The sequence below is a fragment of the Crotalus tigris genome, unplaced genomic scaffold (genome assembly GCF_016545835.1).
Source record: "Crotalus tigris isolate CLP2741 ecotype Arizona unplaced genomic scaffold, ASM1654583v1 scf7180000017690.20705106771:4171800, whole genome shotgun sequence".
Taxonomy (NCBI): Eukaryota; Metazoa; Chordata; class Lepidosauria; order Squamata; family Viperidae; genus Crotalus; species Crotalus tigris.
The window spans coordinates 1,796,608-1,820,890 of NW_024096569.1; the positions used below are offsets into that span (position 1 = coordinate 1,796,608).

At 50.4% G+C, this 24,283-nt stretch overlaps 3 protein-coding genes across 9 annotated transcripts in view; 1 reads left to right on the top strand and 2 right to left on the bottom strand.

Annotated features, from left to right (window-relative positions):
- KCNAB3 (potassium voltage-gated channel subfamily A regulatory beta subunit 3) overlaps positions 1-4,231 on the bottom strand; it is a 38,581-nt gene extending 34,350 nt beyond the window's left edge. For both annotated transcript variants that reach the window (XM_039337978.1, XM_039337976.1), the window contains exon 1: positions 3,264-4,231. In XM_039337978.1, the coding sequence (XP_039193912.1) occupies positions 3,264-3,577 (314 nt within the window). In that variant the 5' untranslated portion in view covers positions 3,578-4,231. The remainder of the gene's footprint in view (positions 1-3,263) is intronic.
- Positions 1-24,283, top strand: part of CNTROB (centrobin, centriole duplication and spindle assembly protein) — a 63,571-nt gene that overhangs the window by 12,162 nt on the left and 27,126 nt on the right. For 3 of the 4 annotated variants that reach the window (XR_005556088.1, XM_039337973.1, XM_039337974.1), the window contains exons 1-6: positions 13,814-13,968; positions 16,688-17,176; positions 17,261-17,351; positions 19,211-19,292; positions 22,641-22,806; positions 23,748-23,864. Coding sequence is in view for 3 of the 4 variants with exons in the window: in XM_039337973.1 (XP_039193907.1) it covers positions 16,835-17,176; positions 17,261-17,351; positions 19,211-19,292; positions 22,641-22,806; positions 23,748-23,864 (798 nt within the window). In the remaining variant the exon portion in view is untranslated. Of the gene's footprint in view, positions 1-13,813; positions 13,969-16,687; positions 17,177-17,260; positions 17,352-19,210; positions 19,293-22,640; positions 22,807-23,747; positions 23,865-24,283 lie in introns of those variants that run through there. The other variant, XM_039337975.1, reaches the window with a different exon arrangement.
- TRAPPC1 (trafficking protein particle complex 1) lies at positions 6,137-13,686 on the bottom strand. 3 transcript variants are annotated; one of them, XM_039337982.1, is made up of 5 exons: positions 13,622-13,686; positions 13,336-13,434; positions 8,287-8,357; positions 8,005-8,149; positions 6,137-6,661 (listed from the first exon to the last, which is right to left on the bottom strand). In XM_039337982.1, exons 2-5 carry the CDS (start codon positions 13,432-13,434, stop codon positions 6,533-6,535), a joined length of 444 nt encoding a protein of 147 aa, XP_039193916.1. In that variant the 5' UTR covers positions 13,622-13,686; the 3' UTR covers positions 6,137-6,532. The 3 variants fall into 3 exon arrangements, with proteins under 3 accessions (XP_039193916.1, XP_039193918.1, XP_039193917.1); XM_039337984.1 differs by having other exon boundaries at positions 8,011-8,149; positions 13,622-13,675; XM_039337983.1 differs by lacking the exon at positions 13,622-13,686 and having other exon boundaries at positions 13,336-13,604.

Below are 24,283 nucleotides of genomic sequence, written 5' to 3' on the forward strand. Positions count from 1 at the left end.
CTGATCTTGATTCCAGCCCTCTGTTAATGCAGCCCAGCACTGTGTTGGCCTTTTTTGGCAGCTGCAGCTTCAACTCCCAGCCACGCCTTAAGGTGGGTGGACTTCAACTCCCAGAATTTCTCAGCCAGGTACTCAGCAGCGGGCCTTTCCATGTTTCTATTCCCTACGGGTCGTCCATTCACTAAGCGACTGTTCAAAGTCACAAGGACACCGAGAAAGGTGACTTACAACCGATCCTCGCTCTTACGACCGTTGCAACACCCCCATCCTGTGCTCAAAATTCGGGCCCTTGGCAAATGGCACGTATTTACGACGGTTGCAGCCTCCCCAGGGGTCACGCGATTGCCACTTGCGATGCTCCCACCTGGAATTCCGACCAGTGAACCCAGTGGGGTGGGGTGGGGTGGAGGGAAAGTCAGTTTCGCTTAACGACTGCCCGATTCGCTTAACGACCGCAGAGGTTTGCTGAATAACTTTGGCAGAAAAAAGGCTGGTAAAATTCACTTCGCAACTCCTTGCTTAGCCATGGGGATTCTGGCCCCAATCCTCCCGGCGTGGGCAGGAACCCCGGAAGGCCCCCAGAGCAGAACAGCCCCCGATGGGGCAAAAATACCCCCAAGACACCCCAACTTCCCAAGGCTTCAGATTTTCATTTGCATCCTTCTCTCTTTCCAAACTTGTAGACTTTTATTTTTTTTTGGGGTCAAGGATGCAAGCTGGCGTTTTTGCAAATGGAAATCCTTTTTTTTTTTTTTTACCCCAGAACAAATAGCATCTTTGTTTGAAAGGAAACTTGGTTTTGGCTTATGGAGCGTTTTGCTTCAGAGAATGTCGGATTGTCAGTGGCGCAGCCTGAAGGAATTTGAACCGTGCCCTGTTCCTGCTTTTATTTTATTTTTTTAAAATGCCTTTCGATTCTTGTTGCGACTAAATTCACAAGGTCCTCTGATTTGTCGTGCGGTTGTCCTTAACTTATTTCTCATAAGTTTCTTTTCTCTACTACTGAACTACTGAATGTTTTTCTAATCCAGCCCTCCTCTGCTTACTTCTGTCTTAATTTCCTTCTGAGTTTCACACATAACACTGCAGTTTTTCTAATTGTATATTCAGGCAGAACTCTCGGAGGTTAACCAAATAATGGCACCCGTTTATCTTAATATGGGCCTGCCGCTACATCCGATGGGAAATGTGATTGTCCAAATTAATAGTTTCCAGGTGAACGCTGAGTTTTCCAAGGCTTGTTGGAAATATATTACTTGTTTAATCCTTTCCTTGTTTCTCTTCAAATTTCTCCTTTCCCCATTTTTAATTTTAGATCTGAGTCCCTCTAAGTCAGGGGTCCCCAATCTTTTGGGTAGCAGGGACCGGTTCCGTGGAGAGGTTTTTTCCGTGGACTGGAGGGAGCATGGTTTCGTGTGCTGCCTGCATCCCGTGGATGGGGCTTTGCTTGTTTGTGTGGACCGGATTGCTGGCCTGCCACGGACCGTTGCCGCTCCGTGGACTAGGGGTTGGGAACCGCTGCTCTAAGCGTAGGTTTTCATGGGAAATGTGGTCAGCATTACAAATAAATACCTACAATCATCTTCTTTTTAAAATGAGCATGTCATTCTTTTAGTTGAAAGAAAAAAAGAAAGAAAGAAAGAAAGGAGAGAAAGAAGACAGAGAGAAAGAAAAAGAAAGGAAACAAAAACGAAGAAAGGAGAAATAAATAAATAAAGAGAGAGAGAGATGATAGATAGATAGATAGACAGACAATAGGAAGAAAGGAAGGAAGGAAGAAAGGAAGGAGAAGAAAGGAAGGAAGGAGGAAGAGAAAAAGAAAGAAAGAAGAGAGAGAGAAAGAAGACAGAGAGAAAGAAAAAGAAAGAAGAAAGGAGAAAGAAAGAAAGAAAGAGAGAGATGATAGATAGATACAAAGGAGAAAAAGAAAGGAAGGAGGAAGAGAGAGGTAAAGAAAAGAAGGAAGAAGGAAGGAAGAGAAAAAGGAAGGAAAAAGAAAGAAAGAAGTGAGAGAAAGATGACAGAAAGAAAAAGAAAGGAAAGAAACAAAAAGGAAGAAAGGAGAAAGAAAAAGAGAGATGATAGATAGATAGGAAGGAGAAAAAGAAAGAAAGGAAGGAGGAAGAGAGAAAAGAAGGAAGAAGGAAGGAAGAGAAAAAGAAAGCAAAAAGAAAGAAAGAAAAGGGAAGGAGAGAGAAAGAAAAAGAAAAAGAAAGAAAGGAAAGAGATAGATAGGAAGGAAGGAAGGAAAGAGAAAGAGAAAAAGAAAGGAAGGAAGGAAAGAAAAAGGAAGGAAAGGAAGGAGAGAGAGAAAGAAAAGGAAGGAAGAAAGAAAAAAGAAGGAAGGAGGAAGAGGGAGAAAGAAAAGGAAGGGAGAAAAAGAAAGAAAAAGAGAGAAAGAAAGGAGTGAAAGAAATAGGAAGGAAAGAAAGAAAGAAAGAAAGAAAGAAAAAGAAAGAAAGAAAGACAAAAAGCCACCTATCAGCAGAAGGAATGGACTAATGAAAACAATCTTAGAAAAACTTGAAACAGCTCAAATCAGCCCGGCTGCCTCTACAACCTGCAAAATACGAACGCTGAAATCCGTCTCCATTTTTTGCTCCCTTCGGGATCCCTACTTTCGGAGGCTCAGCGGCGGCAGCAGGGGCTCTTTCTCAAGAAAACCAAAGGCTTTTCTCCCTTCTCTACCCATCATGGCTTGTAAGAAACCCTGATGCAAAAAGCCACAGGAGGAACTCAGCCCAGGCCCCCTCGATAGTAAATGAACAAACAGGAAGATACAGGGGGGGGGGGAAAGTTTGCTATGCCTCTTCTTCCTCGGATGGCTATCACGCTACCACGCTCCGGTCTCCGTGGTCAGATCCCTCTCGGAGCGAGGGAGACGCCAACGGAGCACAGGGGCCCGATCCACCAGCCTGTCCTTTTTTGCAGAAGAAACCTCCCTGCCCGAGAATTCGGCTGCTCGCTATGGCAACAGTCAATATCTTCTTTAGTGCTAAGACGGCGTTTCGCCACCTTCGCCGCTGGAAGGTGGGTGGACTTCAACTCCCAGAATGCCCCAGCCAGCCATGGCATTGCCATGGCTGGCTGGGGCATTCTGGGAGTTGAAGTCCACCCACCTTCCAGCGGCGAAGGTGGAGAGGACAGAAAGATCAGGAGCTTCTGTAAGCAAGGATGGATTGAAACCTTCGAACCGGTGCGTTTCCCGATATCAGATTTTTAGGAACGCCTGTAATAAAACCCCCGCCGATCTACCAACGTACCTGTGTCTCATGCTGGTCTGGCTCCTCTCGGCTTCCTCCACCGTCATCCCGGCCTCCATAAGGTAGCTCTCCATCCGACGCTTCTCCAGGCAACACCTGGTGGCCTCCAGTCCCTGGGGAGAAAACGGGGCTTCCCCGTCCGAGCCCAGAGGCAGCCCCTGCCTCTTGGGGCTTCGTCGCTGGACGCCGTCCCCCCCACGCGTCTTGCTCTTTTTGTTCAGGCCGTAGAGCTCCTCCAGGCTGTATTTGCCCCCTCCTCCGGTAGCCCCCCGGCTCTTGGGAGCCGGACCCCCCCGGGAAGAACTAGCAAACATGGGAGTGGGCGAGAGGTGGTGGGGTGTAAACCCTGCACCGTGGATGACAGCAGCCTTAGATAGAGTCCCTGTGCGGAACAGACAGAGAGTGGATTCTCTGGGCTGCCCCCCCCCAACCTGCAGAGTGTGTGTGTGTGTGTGTGTGTAGGGGGGACACGTGGGGGATTTGTAGGGCTAGCAGCTGTTGAGTGTGGTCTCTGTCCCGGAGTTTTCCACTGGATCCTCGGTTTCCGCTCTCGGATTCGTTAGCTGCTGCCTAATCCCTTTTTCTTTTGGGGGTGATTAACTAATTTCCTCGTCTGTGTGTGTGTGTGTGTGCGTGTGTGTCCTTTTGCATGCAGTTTGGGAAGGTATGGACAACACGGGTGAGATGACGCGATTGGAGCGCCCCGTTTGTTTAAATGCAAAAGCGAGGAATGGTCCGTCCGGCCTTCTCTTGGCTGTTCACCCTGTCGACCCAGGACTGTTGGGCTAGGTTTGCCGTATTGTGAAGTTGGCGGACGATACAACAACAGTGGGCCTTATTCGTGACGACAATGAGGGGGCTCGCCACAAGGAGGTTGAGGGTTTGGTAAACTGGGCTTAAGGAGAACAGCCTAGTTTTAAACCCTGGAAAAACCAAAGGGATCATTGTCGATTTCAGAAAAGGCAGACACAGCCACACTTCTCTGTGAGATTCCATGATTCACCCGTGGAGATGGTTACCAGCATCAAATTCCTGGGTGTGTAGTCAACAAGTAGGCTGGCTTGGTTGCTCAACTGCGAGACATGGGTGAAGCGGGCACAGCAGGGCCTGCATTTCCTGCGTTGCGTGAGAAAAGCACATCTTCCTTCTCCTGTCCTCACCACTCTCTACAGAGGGACGATCGAGAGCATCCTGTTATACAGCATCACAGTCTGGTTTGGAGGCATCCCTGCTTCGGACAGGAAGGCAGTGCCGAGAGTGGTGAGGACAGCAGAAAAGAGGATTGGCCAGCAGTTCTCAACCTGTGGGTCGGGACCCCATTTGGGGTCGAACGACCCTTTCACGGGGGTCGCCAAACAACGCAGTCCGCCATTTCCCCCCCCCCCTTTTCCTTAGCTGTGCTGCTCCCTTTTATTCTATTGGCTTTTGAAAGCCAATAGAATAGACTCTCTTGAATAGAGTCTAATTCTATTGGCTTTCCAAAGCCAATAGGGATTGTCCAGGCTGTCTCTGCCCTGCTGAGCCCGCCAAAAGTCCCATTCTGCAAACGGTGCTGCACCCGTTGAGTAGTCCTCGACTTACGACCGGTTGAGTAGTCCTCGACTTACGACCAGTTGGGGGTCGCGGCATTAAAAAGGTTGAGAACCACTGGGATTGGCAGTTCTCTCCCTTCCAGCCAGAACGTGGCACAGAAGCGACGCTTGAGCAGGGTCCGTAGGATTGTCTGGCACACGACACACCCTCTTCACAACCTGTTTTCCTTGTTCCCTTCTGGGAGGGGAGGGGGGGCTCCATGGTATCCGGAGCAGAACATCAACATTCAGTTTCGTTCCATACAGTGTTAACCTTGTGAACTCTCAAGCTTTCTTCTTCCGTTATGTCTTCAAGATGGACAGTGATTAATATTTAGATGTTACTTACATGTAAGGATGTAGGTCTATACGTATGTTGTATATAGTATGTTTAAATGGGTGTTATGTATGTGTACACTTTGAGAGCAACTAAATTTCATTTTTAATGTGTGCCATTGTGCCCACAGTAAAAAAAATGACAATAAAGGTTATCTATCTATCTATCTATCTATCTATCTATCTATCTATCTATCTATCTATCTATCTATCTATCTATCTATCTATCTATCTCTAGTATCTTAGTGTATCTATATCTACTTAATATATCTACCTACGTACCTCTTAGTATATTTATATCTACCTAGTATATCTATCTGTCTGTCTCTCTACTTAGTATATCTATAATAATAATAATAAAGTTGGAAGGGACCTTGGAGGTCATCTAGTCCAACCCCCTGCTCAGGCAGGAAACCCTATACCATTTCGGACAAATGGTCGTCCAGTCTCTTCTTAAAAACTTCCAGTGTTGGAGCATTCACCGCTTTTGGAGGCAGGCTGTTCCACTGGTTAATTGTTCTGATTGTCAGGAAGTTTCTCCTTAGTTCTAGGTTGCTTCTCTCCTTGGTTAGTTTCCACCCGTTGCTTCTTGTTCTGTCTTCAGGCGCTTTGGAGAATAGCTTGACTCCCTCTTCTCTGGGGCAGCCCCTGAGATATTGGAACACAGCTATCATGTCCCCCTTCGTCCTTCTCTTCGTTAAACTAGACATGCCCAATTCCAGCAACCGTTCCTCATATGTTTCAGCCTCCAGTCCCCTCATCATCTTTGTTGCTCTTCTCTGCACTCTTTCTAGAGTCTCAGCATCTTTTTTACACCGTGGTGACTATCTATCTATCTGTCAATATTTCTATTTTCTTTTCCCGTTTCTGCACCCAACGAAATAAACAAGCGGAAGAAGGGAAAATTAACACACGGCCGTCCGTTCGGCGACGGTTTCAAGTTGACCAGACAGATTTAATGACCGCTTCTTTTTTTAAATCATATTTTATTCATTCATTTATTATTTATTTATTACTACGACCCCTTCTCAAAGGTCCGGCCGCTGCAACCCCAAAAAGGGACAGTCCCCAACCGGCCGAGAATGGAGCCTAGCGAGAACGACCTGGTCCGAAGGAATCGGGATCTGATTTAAAAAAAAAAAAATCAGAATATTCCGCTATAAATAAGAGCGATGGGGCAACATCCAGATCCAGTTCTTGGAGACGGTTCCTGGTGAGAAGTATACCGGGCTGGTCCAAACGCACAGCATCATGGGAAATCAGGCGGCTTGCTGCTTCCGGACCGTTCATGAGTCCTTGGGAGGGCGGGGGGGGGGGGAAGAGTGTCAAAAAAATAAAATTTAAAAAATAAAAATAAGAGAGCTAGCCAGCACGAGCCGAGAAGAAAGGCAGAGCCCGGACGAAGCTGTCCAGCTTGTTGCGAAAAAGCTCGCTCTGGATGGTCTCGTTCAAGCTGCAGAGGGGGTTCTTGACCACGTACTCCACGTAAATCTAAGGAGTAACAGAGGTGGGGGGTTAAGTGGGGGGTTCCTCCTCCCCGAGCCCACTCAGCGTCCCCCCCACCAGAGAGAGAGAGGAAAGATGGAGCAGGGTCACGGCCTTCCAAGTGTCCAATCTGTCTTCTTTTCGTTAGGCAGGTACTTCAGGGTTAACAACCTTAATTAAGCAGAACCTTTTAACTTGCAGACATTTCATCCCCTGACTAGGGAACATCATCAGCTTGCTCTGTGGAAGGCAAATCCCGCCTCCTTGCAGCACTGATGTTGTTACCCACTACGGTAATGAGTTGTCTGCAAGGAAACCGCCAAGCTTGGAGATCGCCAAGAAGCCCACAGTCCTCTACTCCGCAAATCCCACTCCCTTCTGACTCTGATGACGTTCCCTAGCTGGGTCATGAAACGTCTGCAAGGAAACCACCCAGCTCAGAGAGCACCAAGGATCCCACAGTTCTCCTCCTCCTCCTCCCACACTCCCTTTACTGGATTCACTTAATGGCTAGGGCAGGGGTAGGCAACCTTGGCTCTTTTATGACTCGTGGACTTCAACTCCCAGAATTCCTCAGCCAGCATGGGGGAACTATGGCCCCTTTTATGACTCTTGGACTTCAACTCCCAGAATTCCTGAGCCAGCATGGGGGAACTATGGCCCCCTTTAGGACTCGTGGACTTCAATTCCCAGAATTCCTCAGCCAGCATGGGGGAACTATGGATGACTTGTGGACTTCAACTCCCAGAATTCCTCAGCCAGCATGGGGGAACTATGGCCCCCTTTAAGACTCGTGGACTTCAACTCCCAGAATTCCTGAGCCAGCATGGGGGACCGATGGCCCCCTTTAGGACTTGTGGACTTCAACTCCCAGAATTCCTCAGCCAGCATGGGGGAACTATGGCCCCCTTGATGACTCGTGGACTTCAACTCCCAGAATTCCTCAGCCAGCGTGAGGGAACTAGGACCCTTTGATGACTTGTGGACTTCAACTCCCAGAATTCCTGAGCCAGCCTGGCTCAGCTTGGAAATCTCTCCCTTTCCCCTCAGCGTGGCTGGCTCAGGAATTCTGGGAGTTGAAGTCCGCCAGTCCTAAAAAGAGCCAAGGTGAATCACCTACCCCCGGGCTAGGTGATTCTCTTAGCAAAACCACAGGAAATCTGCTTAATGTCCGTGGCAACCAAAAAAAAAAAAAAAAAAAAAAAAAAAAAAAAAAAAAAAGGAAAAATTGCGCACGACTCGTTTAACAACCGGCTTGCTTAGCGATGGAAGATGCCGGCCCCCGGGGTAAACCGTAAGCGGAGGACCGCCTGCGCCGGAAGGAAGGGGGGGGGGGACGGCGCCCAAACCCTCACATAGCTGTAGATCTGGTGCAGGATCTCCTGGATGTTGCCCACTCCAAGGTCGGTGTTCATGACCACCTTGAGCCCGCTGGGCGTCTCGTAGTAGTGCAACTTGTACTTGCTGGTCTGGAAGGAGAGGAAGCCGTCCTTCCTGCGGGGCGGGCGTTAAGGGAAACGCCGCCTTCTTCGCCGGCCGCCCCGGAGGCGTCGCTCTTGCGAGCGTAGCTTTGGCTGTTAGGAAGAAACACCCCCCCACCCCCTCAACTGCCCAGTGGGGGGAAAGGATACATGTCCAGGGGGCTCATTTTGCTCACGAAGGAGCGGATGGAGAAGAGCATCCCGTACATCAGCTTGAATTCCTGCCAGGTGGAGCGGAGAGAGAAGAGAGGACAGAGTTGGAAGGGGACCTCGGAGGTCATCCAGTCCAACCTGGTGCTCAAGCAGGTGACCCTAGACCAGGGGTAGGCAACCTCTTTTAGGACTGGTGGACTTCAACTCCCAGAATTCCTCAGCCAGCGCGAGGGAACTACGACCCTTTCACGACTTGTGGACTTCAACTCCCAGAATTCCTGAGCCAGCGTGAGGGAATTATGGCTCCCTTGATGACTGGTGGACTTCAACTCCCAGAATTCCTCAGCCGGCATGAGGGAACTATGACCCTTTGATGACTGGTGGACTTCAACTCCCAGAATTCCTGAGCCAGTGTGGCTCAGCATGGAAATGCCTCCCTTTCCCCTCAGCATGGCTCGCTCAGGAATTCTGGGAGTTGAAGTCCACCAGTCATAAAAGAGCCAAGGTTGCCTACCTCTGCCCTACACCGTTCCAGACAAATGACTGTCCAGTCTCTTAAAAACCTCTGTTGAGGTTTTTCTGGTGGCAAGTCGTTCCACCGATTACATTTACTCCTCGACTTACAATCTTTTGATTGATGACCGTTCAACATTACAGCGGCACTGCAAAAAAAGGGACTTACGACTTTATGACCGCCGCAGCATCCTCATGGTCACGTGATCAAAACTCAGACGCTCAGCAACTGACTCGTATTTACCACAGCTGGCTCAGGAATTCTGGGAGTTGAAGTCCACGAGTCCTAAAAGAGCGAAGGTTGCCTACCCCTGTTCTAGGTGAAGTTCTAATTCTCCAATTCTAAGGCTAGGAAGGGACGAGAGAGCAGGGCTTCTGAGTTTACTCGTTCACGCTTCCTTTGGTCCTGCTCTGCGGCAAGTTTAGGCAAATTAAGACAATCCAACATTTGCAGCTCCATGACCCACAGCAGGGAACATCCTGCTGTTGTGTTCACCCAAGCTTTAAGACTTCTTCCATCTCTGCTCGTCACAGCGCTTGGACAAAAACCGCTCCACGCTTCAGAGAGGCTGGCAGGGCTCAGCAGGGATCGGGGCTCAGAAATTCTTACAGGAGACGGTCACGGTTAACCCTTCTCCGGCTGAGCACCATGGGGCAGCACTGCCTGGTCTCGTGCTCCTGAGCAGGGGAAACCTTGCTGCATAGATATTGATCCTGAGCGGGGTGGCAGGGCCCAGAATCGTGAATTGAAATTGTGGGAGGGTAGATTCCACCCCAATGTGAGAAAAAAAAAAAGCGAGAAAGTTGGAGAGCGAGAATCCCAGCTGGGAGGAGGAGTCAAGTGAGGACTTAGCCTGGACTCACTACATCAGGGGTCTTCCAACTTGGCCCTTTGAGGACTTGTGGACTTCAACTCCCAGAATTCCTGAGGCAGGCACGCTGGCTGGGGAATTCTGGGAGTTGAAGTCCACAAGTCATCAAAGGGCCAAGCTTGAAGACCCCTGCTTGTGGACTTCAACTCCCAGAATTCCTCAGCCAGACTGAGGGAACTATGATCCTTTGATGACTTGTGGACTTCAACTCCCAGAATTCCTCAGTCAGCGTGCCTGGCTGAGGAACTCTGGGAATTGAAGTCCACCAGTCATCAAAGGGCTAAGTTTGAAGACCCCTGCTTGTGGGCTTCAACTCCCAGAATTCCTCAGCCAAGCATGCTGGCTGAGGAATTCTGGGAGTTGAAGTCCACAAGTCACCAAAGGGCCACGTTGGAAGACCCCTGGCACTACATAAACGCAAGAGGGCTAGGTCTAAGAGTTCTAAGAGTTTAACTTTGGCAATTTTAACACTTGTGGACTTCACCTCCCAGAATTCCTCATCCAACTCTCAATTCTGAGAGTTGAAATCCACCTGTCGTAAAAGTTGCCAAGACTGGACACCCACCGTAGAGCCTTATTTGGTCGTTCCCATGCCAAAGCTGCCAGTCTGGGGGAGATTCCTGTACTATAGACAGAGAACAATAAAGTAGCCAGCTTGAACCTTGGATGTGTTCGCCCTGGACGCTTCCTTACAATTTAGAGACGTCCAAGGGTGAAAGCAATGATCCAGGAGCGATGGGTTCTTTCCCCTCCACTGGGTGTGACAAGCGGAGGCTGGCCAGCCACCCGTGGGATGGTTGATTTGGATCCCTCAACTGCGTAGGATCTCCCGACTCTACTCGCACGCGCTCCCTCTGCCCTCTGCACACAGGATGAAAAGCAGTCGCTAAAGTAGCCCTGATACCTGGCTAAAAGCAGAAGCACAGAGCTAAGCCATGTTCCTCTTGCAGCCAGAACAGAAGCGCAGCGCAGCCGCCGAAGCACATGTAAGCCTGGCCTTCAATCAGCTTAACGGGTTTTTTTTTTTAATCCATTAACGCTAAGCCCTGCTTCCTTGGAAGCCCACCAAATTTGTGAAAGATTCATATTGGGGCGAGATTAGCAAAGAGACGAGGCCACCCAATCAGAAAGACACATTTAAAGCCTGAAAAAAAAGCATGTCGGCAAGTGTCGAAGCTTAAGCCAGCTTCGGGCACGTCGCATTGAGTGCGGTCCTCTCCAAAAGGGCCGTTTATTTTGATTTAGTTAGCCATTTTTTTTAAAACTGCCCGGCTATCTCACAGAGCGTCATGGAGTTGTAAATCCCATCATCCTACAGTCAGAGGTCACGTTGGCTGGAGAGGAGGATTGTCCAAATTCTCCTTGGTTTGGAATACAATTTTAATAGCGTTCCGCTGCAGGCCAGATCAGGTTCACCCCGTTGGCAATTTAGAACAGTGCTAATTGGGTTTTCTGGAAAGCTTTCATGGATTAATGGAGTTGGGGGTTTATTTATTTCTACCACAATTTTGATAGTCCACCCACTGAGCCAGCCCTGTGCCGCAGCTGCCAAAAAAGCCAACACAGTGCTGGGCTGTATTAACAGAGGGACTGAATCAGGATCACGTGAAGGGTTAATACCACTTTACAATGCCTTGGTAAGGCCACACTTGGAATACGGCGTCCAGTTTTGGGCACCACAATGTAAAAAAGGTGTTGAGACTCTGGAAAGAATGCAGAGAAGAGCAATAAAGATGATCAGGGGACTGGAGGCTAAAACATACAAGGAACGGTTGCTGGAATTGGGGATGTCTAGTTTAATGAAGAGAAGGACAAGGGGGGACAAGATAGCCATGTTCCAGTATCTCAGGGGCTGCCCCAAAGAAGAGGGAGTCAAGCTATTCTCCAAGGGAGGACAAGAAACAACAGACGGAAACTTATCAAGGAGAGAAGCAACCTGGAACTAAGGAGAAACTTCCTGACAGAACAATTAACTAGTGGAACTCCTTGCCTCCAGAAGCTATGGATGCTCCAACACTGGACGTTTTTAAGAAGAGGCTGGACAGCCATTTGTCTGAAATTGTACCTAGGGTTTCCTGCCTGAGCAGGGGGTTGGACTAGATGACCTCCAAGGTCCCTTCCAACTTTATTATTATTGTTACTGTTATTGTTATTATTACTATTATTATTATTCTCTTTCATAACCTTCTGACGAGCAAATTCCACGGGAGAAATCGGATTCGCTTAATGACCGTGTGACTAACTTCACAACTGCGGTCATTTGCTTCACAACGATGGCGAGAAAGGTCGCAAAACGGGGCGAAGCACACTTAGCCAACGTTGCGCTTAGCGACAGAAATTGTGGTCGTAAGCCGTGGACTCCTCGCATACGTATTTTATCTATCTTGCCTTATGAGTTTTGTATATAGTTACCCTGCGGTAAGACGGGGGTGGGGAGGGAGGAATAAATTAAATTATTCATAATTAAATGATTTTAATTATGAAATCAATAACTGGCATACAGGCAGTCCTCGATTTGCAACCATTCCCTTAGTGGCAACGGCTTAATGACCGTTTTTCACACTGAACGACCGTCGCAGCGTTCCCCTCGGTCACGGGATCAAAAAAAAAAAAAAATTCAGACTTTCAGCCACCGACTCGCATTTATGATGGTTTATGCAACGTCTCCTGGGGTCACCTGACACCCCCCCTGCCCCCATTTGCGACCTCCTGACGGGGCAAAGTCAACAGATTCGCTGAACGACCGCGCAACTCGCTCATCCGCTGCAGCAATTCGCTTAACGACGGCGGCCAGAAAGGCCAGCCAGGTTGGGTGCAATTGTGGTTGTAAGTCAGCAAGCCCGATTCGCTGAATGACCGCGCGACTCGCTCCTCCGCTGCAGCGATTCGCTTAACGACGGTAGCCAGAAAGGCCAGCCAGGTTGGGCGCCGTTGTGGTCGTAAGTCAGCAAGCCCGATTCGCTGAATGACCGCGCGACTCGCTCCTCCGCTGCAGCGATTCGCTTAACGACGGCGGCCAGAAAGGCCAGCCAGGTTGGGTGCAATTGTGGTTGTAAGTCAGCAAGCCCGATTCGCTGAATGACCGCGCGACTCGCTCCTCCGCTGCAGCTATTCGCTTAACGACGGCGGCCAGAAAGGCCAGCCAGGTTGGGCGCCGTTGTGGTCGTAAGTCGGGAAGCCCGATTCGCTGAACGACAGCGCGACTTGCTCATCTGCTGCAGCGATTCGCTTAACGACGGCGGCCAGAAAGGCCAGCCAGGTTGGGCTCCATTGTGGTCATTAAGTCGGCAAGCCGGATTCGCCGAACAACCGCGCGATTCGCTCCTCCGCTGCAGCGATTCGCTTAACGACGGCGGCCAGAAAGGCCAGCCAGGTTGGGCACCGTTGTGGTCGTAAGTCGAGGACTGCCTGCCCTGGCCCCTTTCTGGGATTAATGATGATGATAATTGATTTAGCAAGTTTAATTGATTCATTCATTATTATAATAATCTCCTCCCGTAAGGAAACGAGGTCAAGAAAAAAAGGGGGGGGGGTTCTGGGCGCAGGAGAGACCCGCCACCCGAGCCTGGCCGAGGCCTCTGAGCGCGTGCAGAGGGCATGTCCCCCCCCTCCCTCCGTGGAGGGGGGTGGGGAAATTGGGGCGGGGGGCGCTGAGGCTCACCTCCTCCTTGGAAATCCCGGCCTGCTTCTTGCGGTTCCACTCGCTGTAGTGCAGGCAGGCGCCGTTGCGGTCGAAGAGGTAGAGATTGTGCACCGTCATCTTGGGGGGGGGAAGACAAGGGGGGGGCAGGGGACCCCCAAATCAGAGCCAGGCCGCGTTTGAAGCCCCCTCAGCCGCCGCCACCACCGAGGGATATCAACACGCCAGTACTGAGGATAACGCCACCCATCATCCACCTCCCGCTCCGTTTTTTCCCGGGGGCCGGAAGGACCCCCCCAATATTTACCTCAGCCGCCGCTCCCGTCTCTATGACAACCGCTAGGCCCGACGTCGCTCAACTTCCGCCCCGGAGGGTGCGTGGCCGCGCCGCGCCGCCAACCCCTCTCGCGGATTGGTCCGTCCCGCTCGGCCCGCCCTTCTCCCCCCCCCCGAGCGTGCGCCGTCGCCGCTCTTCCTGCAGGCCCGTCCGACTGGGAAGCCTTGCCCGGAAGGAAAATGGCGGCGCCGGCTTCACCCCGTTCCCGCTCCGAGGCCTTGCCCGGCGCTGCGCGGGGGCGACGGAGCCGAGCGGGGGCCCCGGCGAGGACCGGAGCGGCGGGGACGGCGGCCTAGAGAGCCTGGCGGGGCAGCAGAGTGGGTCTCAAAGCGAGGACGCTAAAGGGACGGGGAGGGGGACGCGGTTTACCTCAGGAGGGGGGGTTCGCAATCTGCGGGAACTCCAACTCCCATTGGCCAACCTCAGAGCGCGGCCGAGCTCGCGTGGGGTGATGGGAGATGGAGTCCAAGGCGGTGGGTCAGCTGAGGAGGGCCAAGGGGTGGAAGAGGGGAAGGGGGTGTCCTGAAGGGAGCCATTTTGGAGCCCAGGGCATGATGTGTGTCTCTGTGTGTGTGTGTGTGTGTGTGTTGGGGGGGCTCTCGCTGCTCCCCGTTTCTCCTCAGCCCTCCTGGGATTTCCTGGTGGTCTCCCATCCTCTCTCTCTCTCTCTGAAGGTTGGCTAGCTGGTTTTGGGTCAGGCTGAGGAGGAAGCGGAGAAGAAATAAGGCCTGGCTGATTCCATGTTGAACGAGGTCAAAATTAGCCAATCTTTGTGATTCCCTCTGGAAATTTGATCAATTTTTGCATACTACCAACATGACCAATCTTGGACAGCGACAAAGAGAGGCCTATCAATTTTAATAACAACAACAACAGCTGGAACAGTGGACTCGACTCAAGCAGAACTAAAAGCAATGGATAGGCAGACCAGAAAAATAATGACAATGAATCGTACCCTTCATCCACGCAGTGACATTGATAGACTTTATCTACCAAGGCAAATAGGTGGGCGTGGAATGCTACAAGTACATCAGATGGTTGAAGAAGGAAAAAAATGGCTTTGGAAGAATATCTGAAGAACAATGATGAAGACGCACTGAAATTAGTATATCAGGAAGGCTTACTGACTACTGGAGAGACCAAACTGGCCTACAAGAAAGACCAAATGAAGAACAGAATAGAGGCATGGGAAGACAAAGCACTATTATGGCCAGTACATTAAAAAAAAAAATAACCGGGAAAGCAGATAATAGCAAGACCTGGCAATGGCTAAGAGCAAGAAAGTTGAAGAAAGAGACCGAGGGACTAATTCTGGCTGCACAAGACCAAGCTTTAAGGACAAATGCACATAAAGTCAAAATTGAGAAGACAGCAACAGACAGTAAGTGCCGCCTATGCAAAGAAGCCGAAGAAACACTGGACCACCTGGTAAGCTGGTGCAAGAAGATTGCACAGACTGACTACCAGCAGTGGCACGACAAAGTAGCAACAATGGTGCATTGGAAGATCTGCAAGAAATATCATTTGCCTGTAAGGAAGAACCAGTGGGATCATAAACTAGAGCAGCGGTTCTCAACGTTTGTGTGACGGCGACCCCCGTCACACAAACGTTATGCGCATGCGCGGCGTGGCCGCGCATGGGGGCGGGCCCCCCGCACGCGACGCGCATGCGCGGCGCCACCCCCGGAGGTGCGGTGCCGCCCCCATGCGCGGTGGCGCCCCCGGAGGTGCGCCGCCGCCCCCACGCGTGGCGCGCATGCGCGGTGGTGCCCCCGGGAGGCGCGCCGCCGCCCCCACGCGCAGCGCGCATGCGCGGCACCCCCCCCCGGAGGCGCGGCGCGCCCCCGGAGGGAACAAAATGGCGGATCGCCGTGTTTGGCGACCCCACAAAAGAGGTCGATCGACCCCAAATGGGGTCGCGACCCATAGGTTGAGAACCGCTGAACTAGAGAAAGTCATAGAAAATGATAAAGTTCAACTGCTCTGGGACCTCAGAATTCAAACAGACAAGCACCTGCAGCATAACACCCCGGACTTAACAATTGTCGATATAGAAAGACAAAAATAAGTCTGGATAGTGGACGTGGCAGTGCCTGGAGACAGCAGAATAGACGAGAAAGAACTGGAGAAGATCATAAAATACAAAGACCTACAAATAGAAATAGAAAGACTGTGGCAAAGGCAAGCAAGGGTGGCACCAATAGTGATAGGTGCCTTGGGTGCAATCCCAAAACATTTAGAGCATCACTTGAACACCATTGGCATTGACAAATTCACCATCGGTCAATTGCAAAAGACGGCCTTACTAGGAACTGCTTCCATCCTGTGACGAGATCTGTAATACCATTAAACATCCACATTTGCCTATCCCAGGTCCTTGGTAAGGACTTGATAGGTAGACAAAAATGCTGAACCCAGTCTGAACATCTGGCTGACTGCAATGATCCCTAATAATAATAATAATAATAATAATAATAATAATAATAATAATAATAATATAATTTGAATGTTCAGTTGACTGAGGTTCATATCTAATGAATAAAAGATAATAATAAATAGTAATAAACTGAAAAATTCTGCGGAAGAGTAGACGTGGCAGTACCTGGAGATAGCGGAAGAGAGAAGAAGAGAAAGAACTGGAGAAGATCACAAAATACCAAAGACCTGCGAATAGAACCACTGGGGCAAAAGGAAGCCAAGGTAGCACCAGCAGTCCTTGGTGCCACCCCCAAAACATCTGGAGCACCTTTTAAAACACCTTTTCAACACTGACAAAAATCCCCAATTAGTCAATTACAAAAGGCAGCTTTGCTTGGAGCAGTGAGGAGGCCTTTTAAGACCATTTAAGAACATTCACCTCTGGTCCTCGGGAACGATTTAGTTAGTGGGCAGAGCCGCCAAATCCATCGGAACCTCTGGCTGACCGTGCGAACGAATCCTTTTAAAAACATCCAGGGGAAGGCAGGGCGTGTCACCCTGCCTTCTCCCTTTGTGCTCTGAATTTCAAGTTCTTTTTTTATTATTATTCTTTTCCAGGACCGGCTGGGGAAGCTACCACGCGCCCTCTACTTTCCTGGTGGCGGTTCTGGCCTCCGTTTGGGGCGCCATGATGGCAGAAGTCCCAGCCTTCTGAGCTCAGAATGCTGGTGCTGGCCGCAGCCCTTCGCTTAGGACCCCGGGACCATGGCTGAGAAGAGTTTCACCCGGGCTCTCAGCGCTTCCCTCCGCAGCGAAGATCTCCTAAGTGACGTGGAGCTGCTGCCAGCCTCGGACCCCCCCACCCCTGGGCAGCAGGTGCCTTCTTCTCAGCCGGCCACCCCGTACACCTCCAACGTGACCACCCAGCTCTACGCCTCCCTTCGCCAGAGCCGGCAGGCCGAGGCGCTGGCTTTGTCTAGGCTGGAGGACCAGCACGGCTCGGCCCTGGCTAGGAAAGCCGTGGAGGCCGACGTCGATCTGGACACGCTAGCGGAAGAGCTTAGCCACCGGCTTTCCGCCAGCGTGGAAGCCAGTGCATTTAGACAGGTGAGAGAGTAACTGCTGGGATGGCGGACCCCCCCCCCAGGTTTGCAGGAAAGCTCGGTTGGCTGAGCCCCTCTTCATTTGCAGGGTGCCGTGCCCGAATCCCGCCACATTTCCGAGATGGAGAATGTCCGGTGCCACCTCCAGAGTATGTTGCGAGGATCCAGAGATGGGCCTGGTGAGAGTGGGGAAGGGGGAAATGGCCTGGATGGGATCTGAAAGGAAGGAATAAATCAAAGCCTTGCCGTGTTTCGTCCCTACAGGGGCCTGAGGACAGATACAGCATTTAATTTTTTTTTATCGCGTTTAGAAACCCGCCTACGTTGTTTTTATAAATAGCTTAATACAGAATATTCCTTCCGCCTCCTAGTTTCCCCACAATAACCCTGTGAGGTGGGTTGGGCTGAGAGAGAGGACAATTGGCCCAAAGTCACCTCGTCGGCTTTTATGCCCCCCTAGGTGGGACTAGAACTCACCACCTCCGCACGATTGGCTCCAGGTCACCCAGCCGACTTTTTTGACTAAGGCGGGACTAGATCTCGCTATCGCCAGGTGATTGGCCTAAAGCAGTGGTTCTCAACCTTTCTAATGCCGTGACCCCATAATACAGTTCCCCATGTTGTGGTGACCCCCAACCACTTATACATTACTGGGTGCCAGGGGCGTGGCCAAAGAAAAGGGGGAAAAATGGTGGACAGCCTTGTTTGGCGACCCCCATGAAATGGTCGTTCGACCCCAAATGGGGTCCCGACCCACAGGTTGAGAACCACTGGCCTAAAGTCACACAACAGGCTTTTGTGCCTAAGGGGCAACTAGAACTCACCATCTCCTAGCGATTGGTCCAGAGTCACCCAGGGGCTTTCAGGCCTAAGGCAGACTAGAACTCGCCGTCTCCTGGTGATTGACCCAAAGTCACCCAGCTGGCTTTCACGCCTAAGGCAAGACTATACTCCGGATTTCTAGCTTGGTGCCCTAACTGTTAGACTAAACCGGCTGTTTAATTTTCTAAGACAGTTTATTTCACAAAGTTTAGTGTCTTTGTATCTTACAAGTCGGACCTGTAGGGGATGTTGTCTGGTGGGAAAGACCAGGGCCACATGTGAAGGTCCAATTAGATTGATTTATTGCTGAAAGCCTTTGCACAGGAATCTTCTACCTAAACTGCTTTGTCGCTGAAAGCCCATGCACAGGAATCTTCTACCTATACTGCTTTGTCACTGAAAGTCTGTGCACAGGAATCTTCTAATAAACTGCTTTATCACTGGAAGCCTATGCGCAGGAATCTTCTAGCTCAGTGGTTCTCAACCTTTTTAATGCCAGGACCCCCAACCGGTCGTAAGTCGAGGACTACTCAACCGGTAGTAAGTCGAGGACTACTCAACTGGTGCAGCACCGTTTGCAGAATGGGACTTTTGGCGGGCTCAGCAGGGCAGAGACAGCCTGGATAATTCCTATTGGCTTTTGAAAGCCAATAGAATTAGACTCTATTCAAGAGAGCCTCTTCTATGGGCTTTCAAAATAGAATAAAAGGGAGTAGCACAGCTAAGGAAAAGAGGGGAAAAAATGGCGGACTGCGTTGTTTGGCGACCCCCGTGAAATGATCGTTCGACCCCAAATGGGGTCCCGACCCACAGGTTGAGAACCACTGTTCTAGCTAAACTGCTTCATTGCTGAAAACATGCCCAGGAATCTTCTACCTAAACTGCTTTATTGCCGAAAGCTTGTGCACAGGAATCTTCTAACTAAACTGCTTTATCACTGAAATTCTATGCACAGGAATCTTCTACCTAAATTGCTTTATCGCTGAAAGCCTCTGTGCAGGAATCTTCCACTAACAGTTAGCACCTGCTAGGCATTAGAGAAGAATCCACAGAACTCAAGGGAGGCTGGGCTTCGTTTCCTTGTGGCTACGTAGGGATTCTAGACTGCTTCCTCTTTTGACTTCGCCCTCGGCTTCTGCCACTCCTTCCCCTATAGCAGTAGCCCCCGAAAGCCGTGCTTGCTTTCAGCCGCTTTTTTTCTACTCTCTTCTCGCAGGGGGTCCGACGGCCACGCTGGAGTCCCTGGAACGCAAAGATGACGACTCCTTTGAAAGCGACAGCACGGGCGTTCTGCTCAAGTAAGACCACCTTAGCCGAGTCGGGGGGTCTCTTACTACAGAGCATAAGGAAGGTGTTAACACTGCTAACACCGGATGTTCTTGCTTTGACAACATATGGCGATGCAGCCTTTTTCTTTCTTATGCTTTACTCTTAGAATTAGATGATACTGGGGGGGGGGAGGAGAGGAGGAGGAATGTGCTTAGGAGTTTAGCTAGACCAGGGGTAGGCAACCCAAAACACTCAAAGAGCCACTTGGACCCGTTTCCCACCAAAAACAAAATACTGGGAGCCGCAAAACCCTTTTGATATCTAAAATGAAGATAACACTGCATATATCCTTTTTTACCTTTATTATAGGTGTGTGTATGTGTATGTGTGTGTGTGTATGTGTATGTGTATATGTGTATACACACACACACACACACACACACAAACACATATACACATTAAAAATAAAAGTAAAAATATGACTCTTGGGAATATCCATACTATTAAAACAATGATCACCAAGAGAATGCTTTAAGAGAATAAAATTACATACACACACAGGTAAAAAAAGGATATATGCAGTGTTATCTTCATTTTAGATGTCAAAAGGGTCTCTCTCTCCCTCCCTCTCTATCTGCCCTTGGTCTGCCACTCCTCTTCCCCCACTCTCTCTCTCTCTCCCTCTCTCTCTCTTTCTCTCTCTCTCTTTCTCCCCCCCCTCCTATCTGCTGCTCACCTGGCAAGCTTCAAGCTGTTGTCCAACAACCTCCGGGGTAGGCAACCTCGTCTCTTTTATGACTCATGGACTTCAACTCCCAGACTTCCTGAGTCAGCCTAGCTGGGCTAGCTAGCTCTCTCCTGCCCTTCCTGCTTCCTGCTTCCTGCAGAGACGCAGCAAAGGGAGGAGCTCAGCCCAGTAAGCTTTTCAGCTCCTGGGAGAACACTGTCAGTGCGCTCTCTTTTACACATACACGCACACACACACAAAACACACACACACACACACACACACACACACACACACACACACACACACACACAGACACACCCAGACACACACACACAGAGAGAGAGAGAAGCAGGGAAGTGCAATTGCCTCTCTCTGTCTCTGTCTCTCTCTGCAAAGGCAGAGGAGGCTGGGAGCCACCGGGGAAGGCTCAAAGAGCCACATGCGGCTCCGGAGCCGCAGGTTGCCGACCTGTGAACTAGACACAACAATACTGTAACTAGTGTGAGAACCAAGATTTTTGAAATAAGAGATGATAAGAAATGGCGGGCTGAAGAACTGGAGGGAAAGCCTGCATTTCAAGCTAATTGGAGAATGTGATTTACGACTGTTAATTAGAGGAGGGAATTGTGCTTTGATACTGTGTGCTCAGGGGAGGGGAATCCAGATTTTGGCTTTGCTTATGTACGTGCCGATGCTATGCTGCTCGAATAAAGATTATTTAAGGCAGACAAGGCCCGGGGGCCGAATGCAGGCCGCGAAGTGGTTTCATGTGGCCCGCGAAGCCATCCTGGAAACCGTGAGGGAACAGGCCCCCCCTGCCTTGGCCCTGACCCAGGTCAGCCGGAAGCCAATGTACAATTTTGTGGTGGCCATCTATGCTGAAACGCATTCAGTCTTAGCTCCATAACCCCCCCAGCATGGCCTGAGAGGAACAGCGTGGCTTCTCCAGTGGACCATGCCTTGGCGCTTGCCCCAGGGTCCCACCCCCTTCTTCCAGAGACCCTCAGATCTGTCCCACTCCTGCCCAGGCCCCCACAGGCACCCTTGATGCGAATGATGTAGAGCTGGCCACGCCCAACCAGTAGGCCACACCCACCCTGGCCACACCCACCTGGCCCCCTGAGGGCAACCACAGTGCTGATGCAGCCCTCAGTGAAATTGAGTTTGACACCCCTGCTTTAAAGAAAATAATGCCTCAAAGTTCTTTGAAGAGTTTCCTCTGTCGTAACCATGACATGAAGCCAAAATCTGGATTCCCCTCCCCTGAGCACCTAGCATCAAAGCACAATTCCCTCCTCTAATTAACCGTCATAAATCACATTCTCCCATTCGCTTGAAATGCAGGCTTTCCCTCCAGTTCTCCAGCCCGCCATTCCTTACCAGCTCTTATTTCAAAAGCCCTGAGTTCGCACACTATGGCAATATTGTCATGTCTAACTAACTCCCATCACATTCTCTCCTCCTCTCCCCCCCAGTATCATCTAACTGTAAGAGTAAAATATAAGAAAGAAAAAAGCTGCATCTCCATATGTTGTCCAAGCAAGAACATCCGGTGTTAGCAGCGTTGACAGAAGGGAGCTTTGAGGCAGACAGGCAAGAAGTGTTCCCCCAAAAAGGATGGGCCATTTTTTTTAAAGCCCAGAGCAAACAAGGTCATACAGGTAGTCCTCGGCTTACGGCCACGGTTCAGCCCAAAACGTACGTCACTAAGTGAGAAATTTGCTAACCGAGCCGTGCCCCCTTTTCCTGCCACAATTGTTAAGCGAACTGCTGAAGTGGTTAAATGAGTAACCCCGTTGTTAAGCGAGTTGGGTTTTCCCATGGACTTCGCTCGTCAGAACGTCACAAAAGGGGACCTGCGACCGTCATAAATACGAATCCCTCGCCATCGAATCTTGATCACATGACTGTGGGGACGCCGCAACGCTCGTCAGTGTGAAAAACAATCGCGAGTTCCCTTTTTCAGCGACCATTGCAACTTCCAGCGGTCACTAAACAGACTGTCGTAAGTGGAGGACTAGCCTGTGTTTGGGAATGCTGGGGTGGATGCCTCCCTGGGTTCACTGACGCTAAGAGGGAAGAGGAGGCTTAGGACATTGCAGGACCGCAAATAAGCCGGAAATTTCTGTCGCCGTGCAAAACGGTTGTGAAGTGAGCTTTGCCCCATTTTACGGCCTCCGTTGCCACAGTTGTTAAGATTCATTTAAGATTCACTGCAGGGGTTGAGTTCGTAAGCTGGTCGTTCTGTGAATCTGGCTTGCCCCATTGGCTTTTGCTCATCAGAAGCTCGCAAAAGGGGATCTGGAATGCTGCGACCGTTGTAACTACGAGTCAGTTCCTGAGCGTTCTGAATCTCGATCGCGTGACGGTCGTAAGTGTGGAAAAACGCGCTTTTCAGTGCCGCTGCAACTTCAAACGGTCGCTACGTTGAGGACGACCGGTCCTTGCAGGAGTCTGTCACAGGGTCGTCATCCCTTAACAACCGCTGGCAAATCAGTCACTAAGCGATACGGTAGGAAAGATCACGTGGCGTTGTGTCGAATTTAGATCGCCTCTACTGTGGCCCGGAAGGAAATTGGCACCTTTGCTTAGACCTTCCCTGTTGCCTTTTTGCCTTGCTGACTTTTCTTCTCTTCGCTTCGTTTAGCGCCCGTCCTCTGCACGAGGTCTCCCCTCCGGGATCCCTGGCCAGCTTTGAGGAGCTGTTCCCGCGCTACACCAGCCTGCGCCTGGGTCACTTCCACGATCAGGTCTCGCAACCGGATCCCCGCTTGCTCAAAGACGCTTTGGAGAAAGAACAGGCCCGGCGGAAAGTGAGTTGGACTCGCAGGGTTGCAAAGCATGGTGGGTAAGCGAGGGCACGAGGTGGCTGAGCCACGTGGCCCTGAAGCAGGCGCTTTCCTAACGGGCCTTGAGAATGCTAGTTTGGGGCGCCTTGTTTGTGCTCAACCCAACCCCCTGAGGTCCAACTGGGCCACTGAAAGAGCGAGCTGTGGGTTTCAGCTCCCAGAATCCCCCAGCCAGGATACAAGGTTTAAGTTGTGTAGACTTCAACTCCCAGAATCCTCCAGCCAGGATACTAGTTTTAAGATGGGTAGACTTCAAAAACAGAGGAAGAATTATTTGATGATCCAAATGCACTGAGTTGGAAAGATAGATGATATAGATACAATATAGATGATATAGATAGATAGATAGATAGATAGATAGATAGATAGACAGATAGACAGATAGATAGATAGATAGATAGCTACATGATATAAGATAGATGATAGAGATGGATAGATAGACAGATAGATAGATAGATAGATAGATAGATAGATAGATAGAGATAGAATATAGATGATAGATAGATAGATGATAGTGATAGATAGATAGATAAATAGATAGCTACATGATAGAAGATAGATGATAGAGATAGAATATAGATGATAGAGATAGATAGATGGATACATGATAGAAGATAGATGATAGATAGAATATAGATGATAGAGATAGCTGGACAGACAGACAGACAGACAGACAGACAGACAGACAGATAGGCAGAAGAACAGATGATAGAGATAGAATATAGATGAGATAGATAGATAGGAAGTGCACACCTACATAACACCCATTTCAACACACTCTCAACGGGCATCCTTGGCATACAGAGGATGGATTGACCCTCTCCACAGCACCCCCTCTCGTAATGCCCTCCTCTGCCCCTCCGGCTGCCCCCAGCCCCACCGTCTCCCTCTCCGCCTCCTCCCAGCACTGCGAGAGGCACATCCAGGCCCTCCAGAACCGTACCCTGGAGCTGCAGCAACAGCTGGCGGTGGCCCTCTCGGCCGACCAGAGGAAGGACAGCATGATTGAGCAGCTGGATAAGGTGAGCCTCAGCTGGGCGGGCAGGAGGGGAGAACAAGGGAGACCCTCGGCTGGCCCCCCCCCTGGAGGTTTTGCTGAGCAGGATTGTGAGGTCCTTCTGCGCTCTCCGACCTGGGTGGTTGTCTGGCAGAGACGTCTCATGACCTAACTCGGTAATACCATCAGTGCTGGAGGGATTTGCAGAGTGGAGGAGAGGGACAAGGGGAGGGAGAGGAGGAGGAGGAAGACAAGCAAGCAAGCTCAGAAAACACTAAGGACCCCCAGTGTCATCCTCCTCCTCTCTGCAAATCCCTCCTCCTTCTAGCATTGATGATGTTCCCTAGTTGGGTCATGAAATGTCTGCCAGAAAACAAGGAAGCTCAAAGTGGTCCTTTTCCTCCTCCTCCTCCTCTTCCTCCTCCTTCTCTTCCTCCTCCTCCT

What these genes read in the sequence shown, in the direction of transcription:
- TRAPPC1 (XM_039337982.1), bottom strand. Translation starts at nt 13,434, where the DNA reads ATGACGGTGCACAATCTCTACCTCTTCGACCGCAACGGCGCCTGCCTG. An exon ending in AAAATGAGCCCCCTGGACAT is followed by an intron (nt 8,150 to 8,286) that starts GTATCCTTTCCC and finishes CCCGCCCCGCAG; the next exon opens with GAAGGACGGCTTCCTCTCCT. An exon ending in AGATCTACAGCTATGTGAGG is followed by an intron (nt 6,662 to 8,004) that starts GTTTGGGCGCCG and finishes GTTACTCCTTAG; the next exon opens with ATTTACGTGGAGTACGTGGT.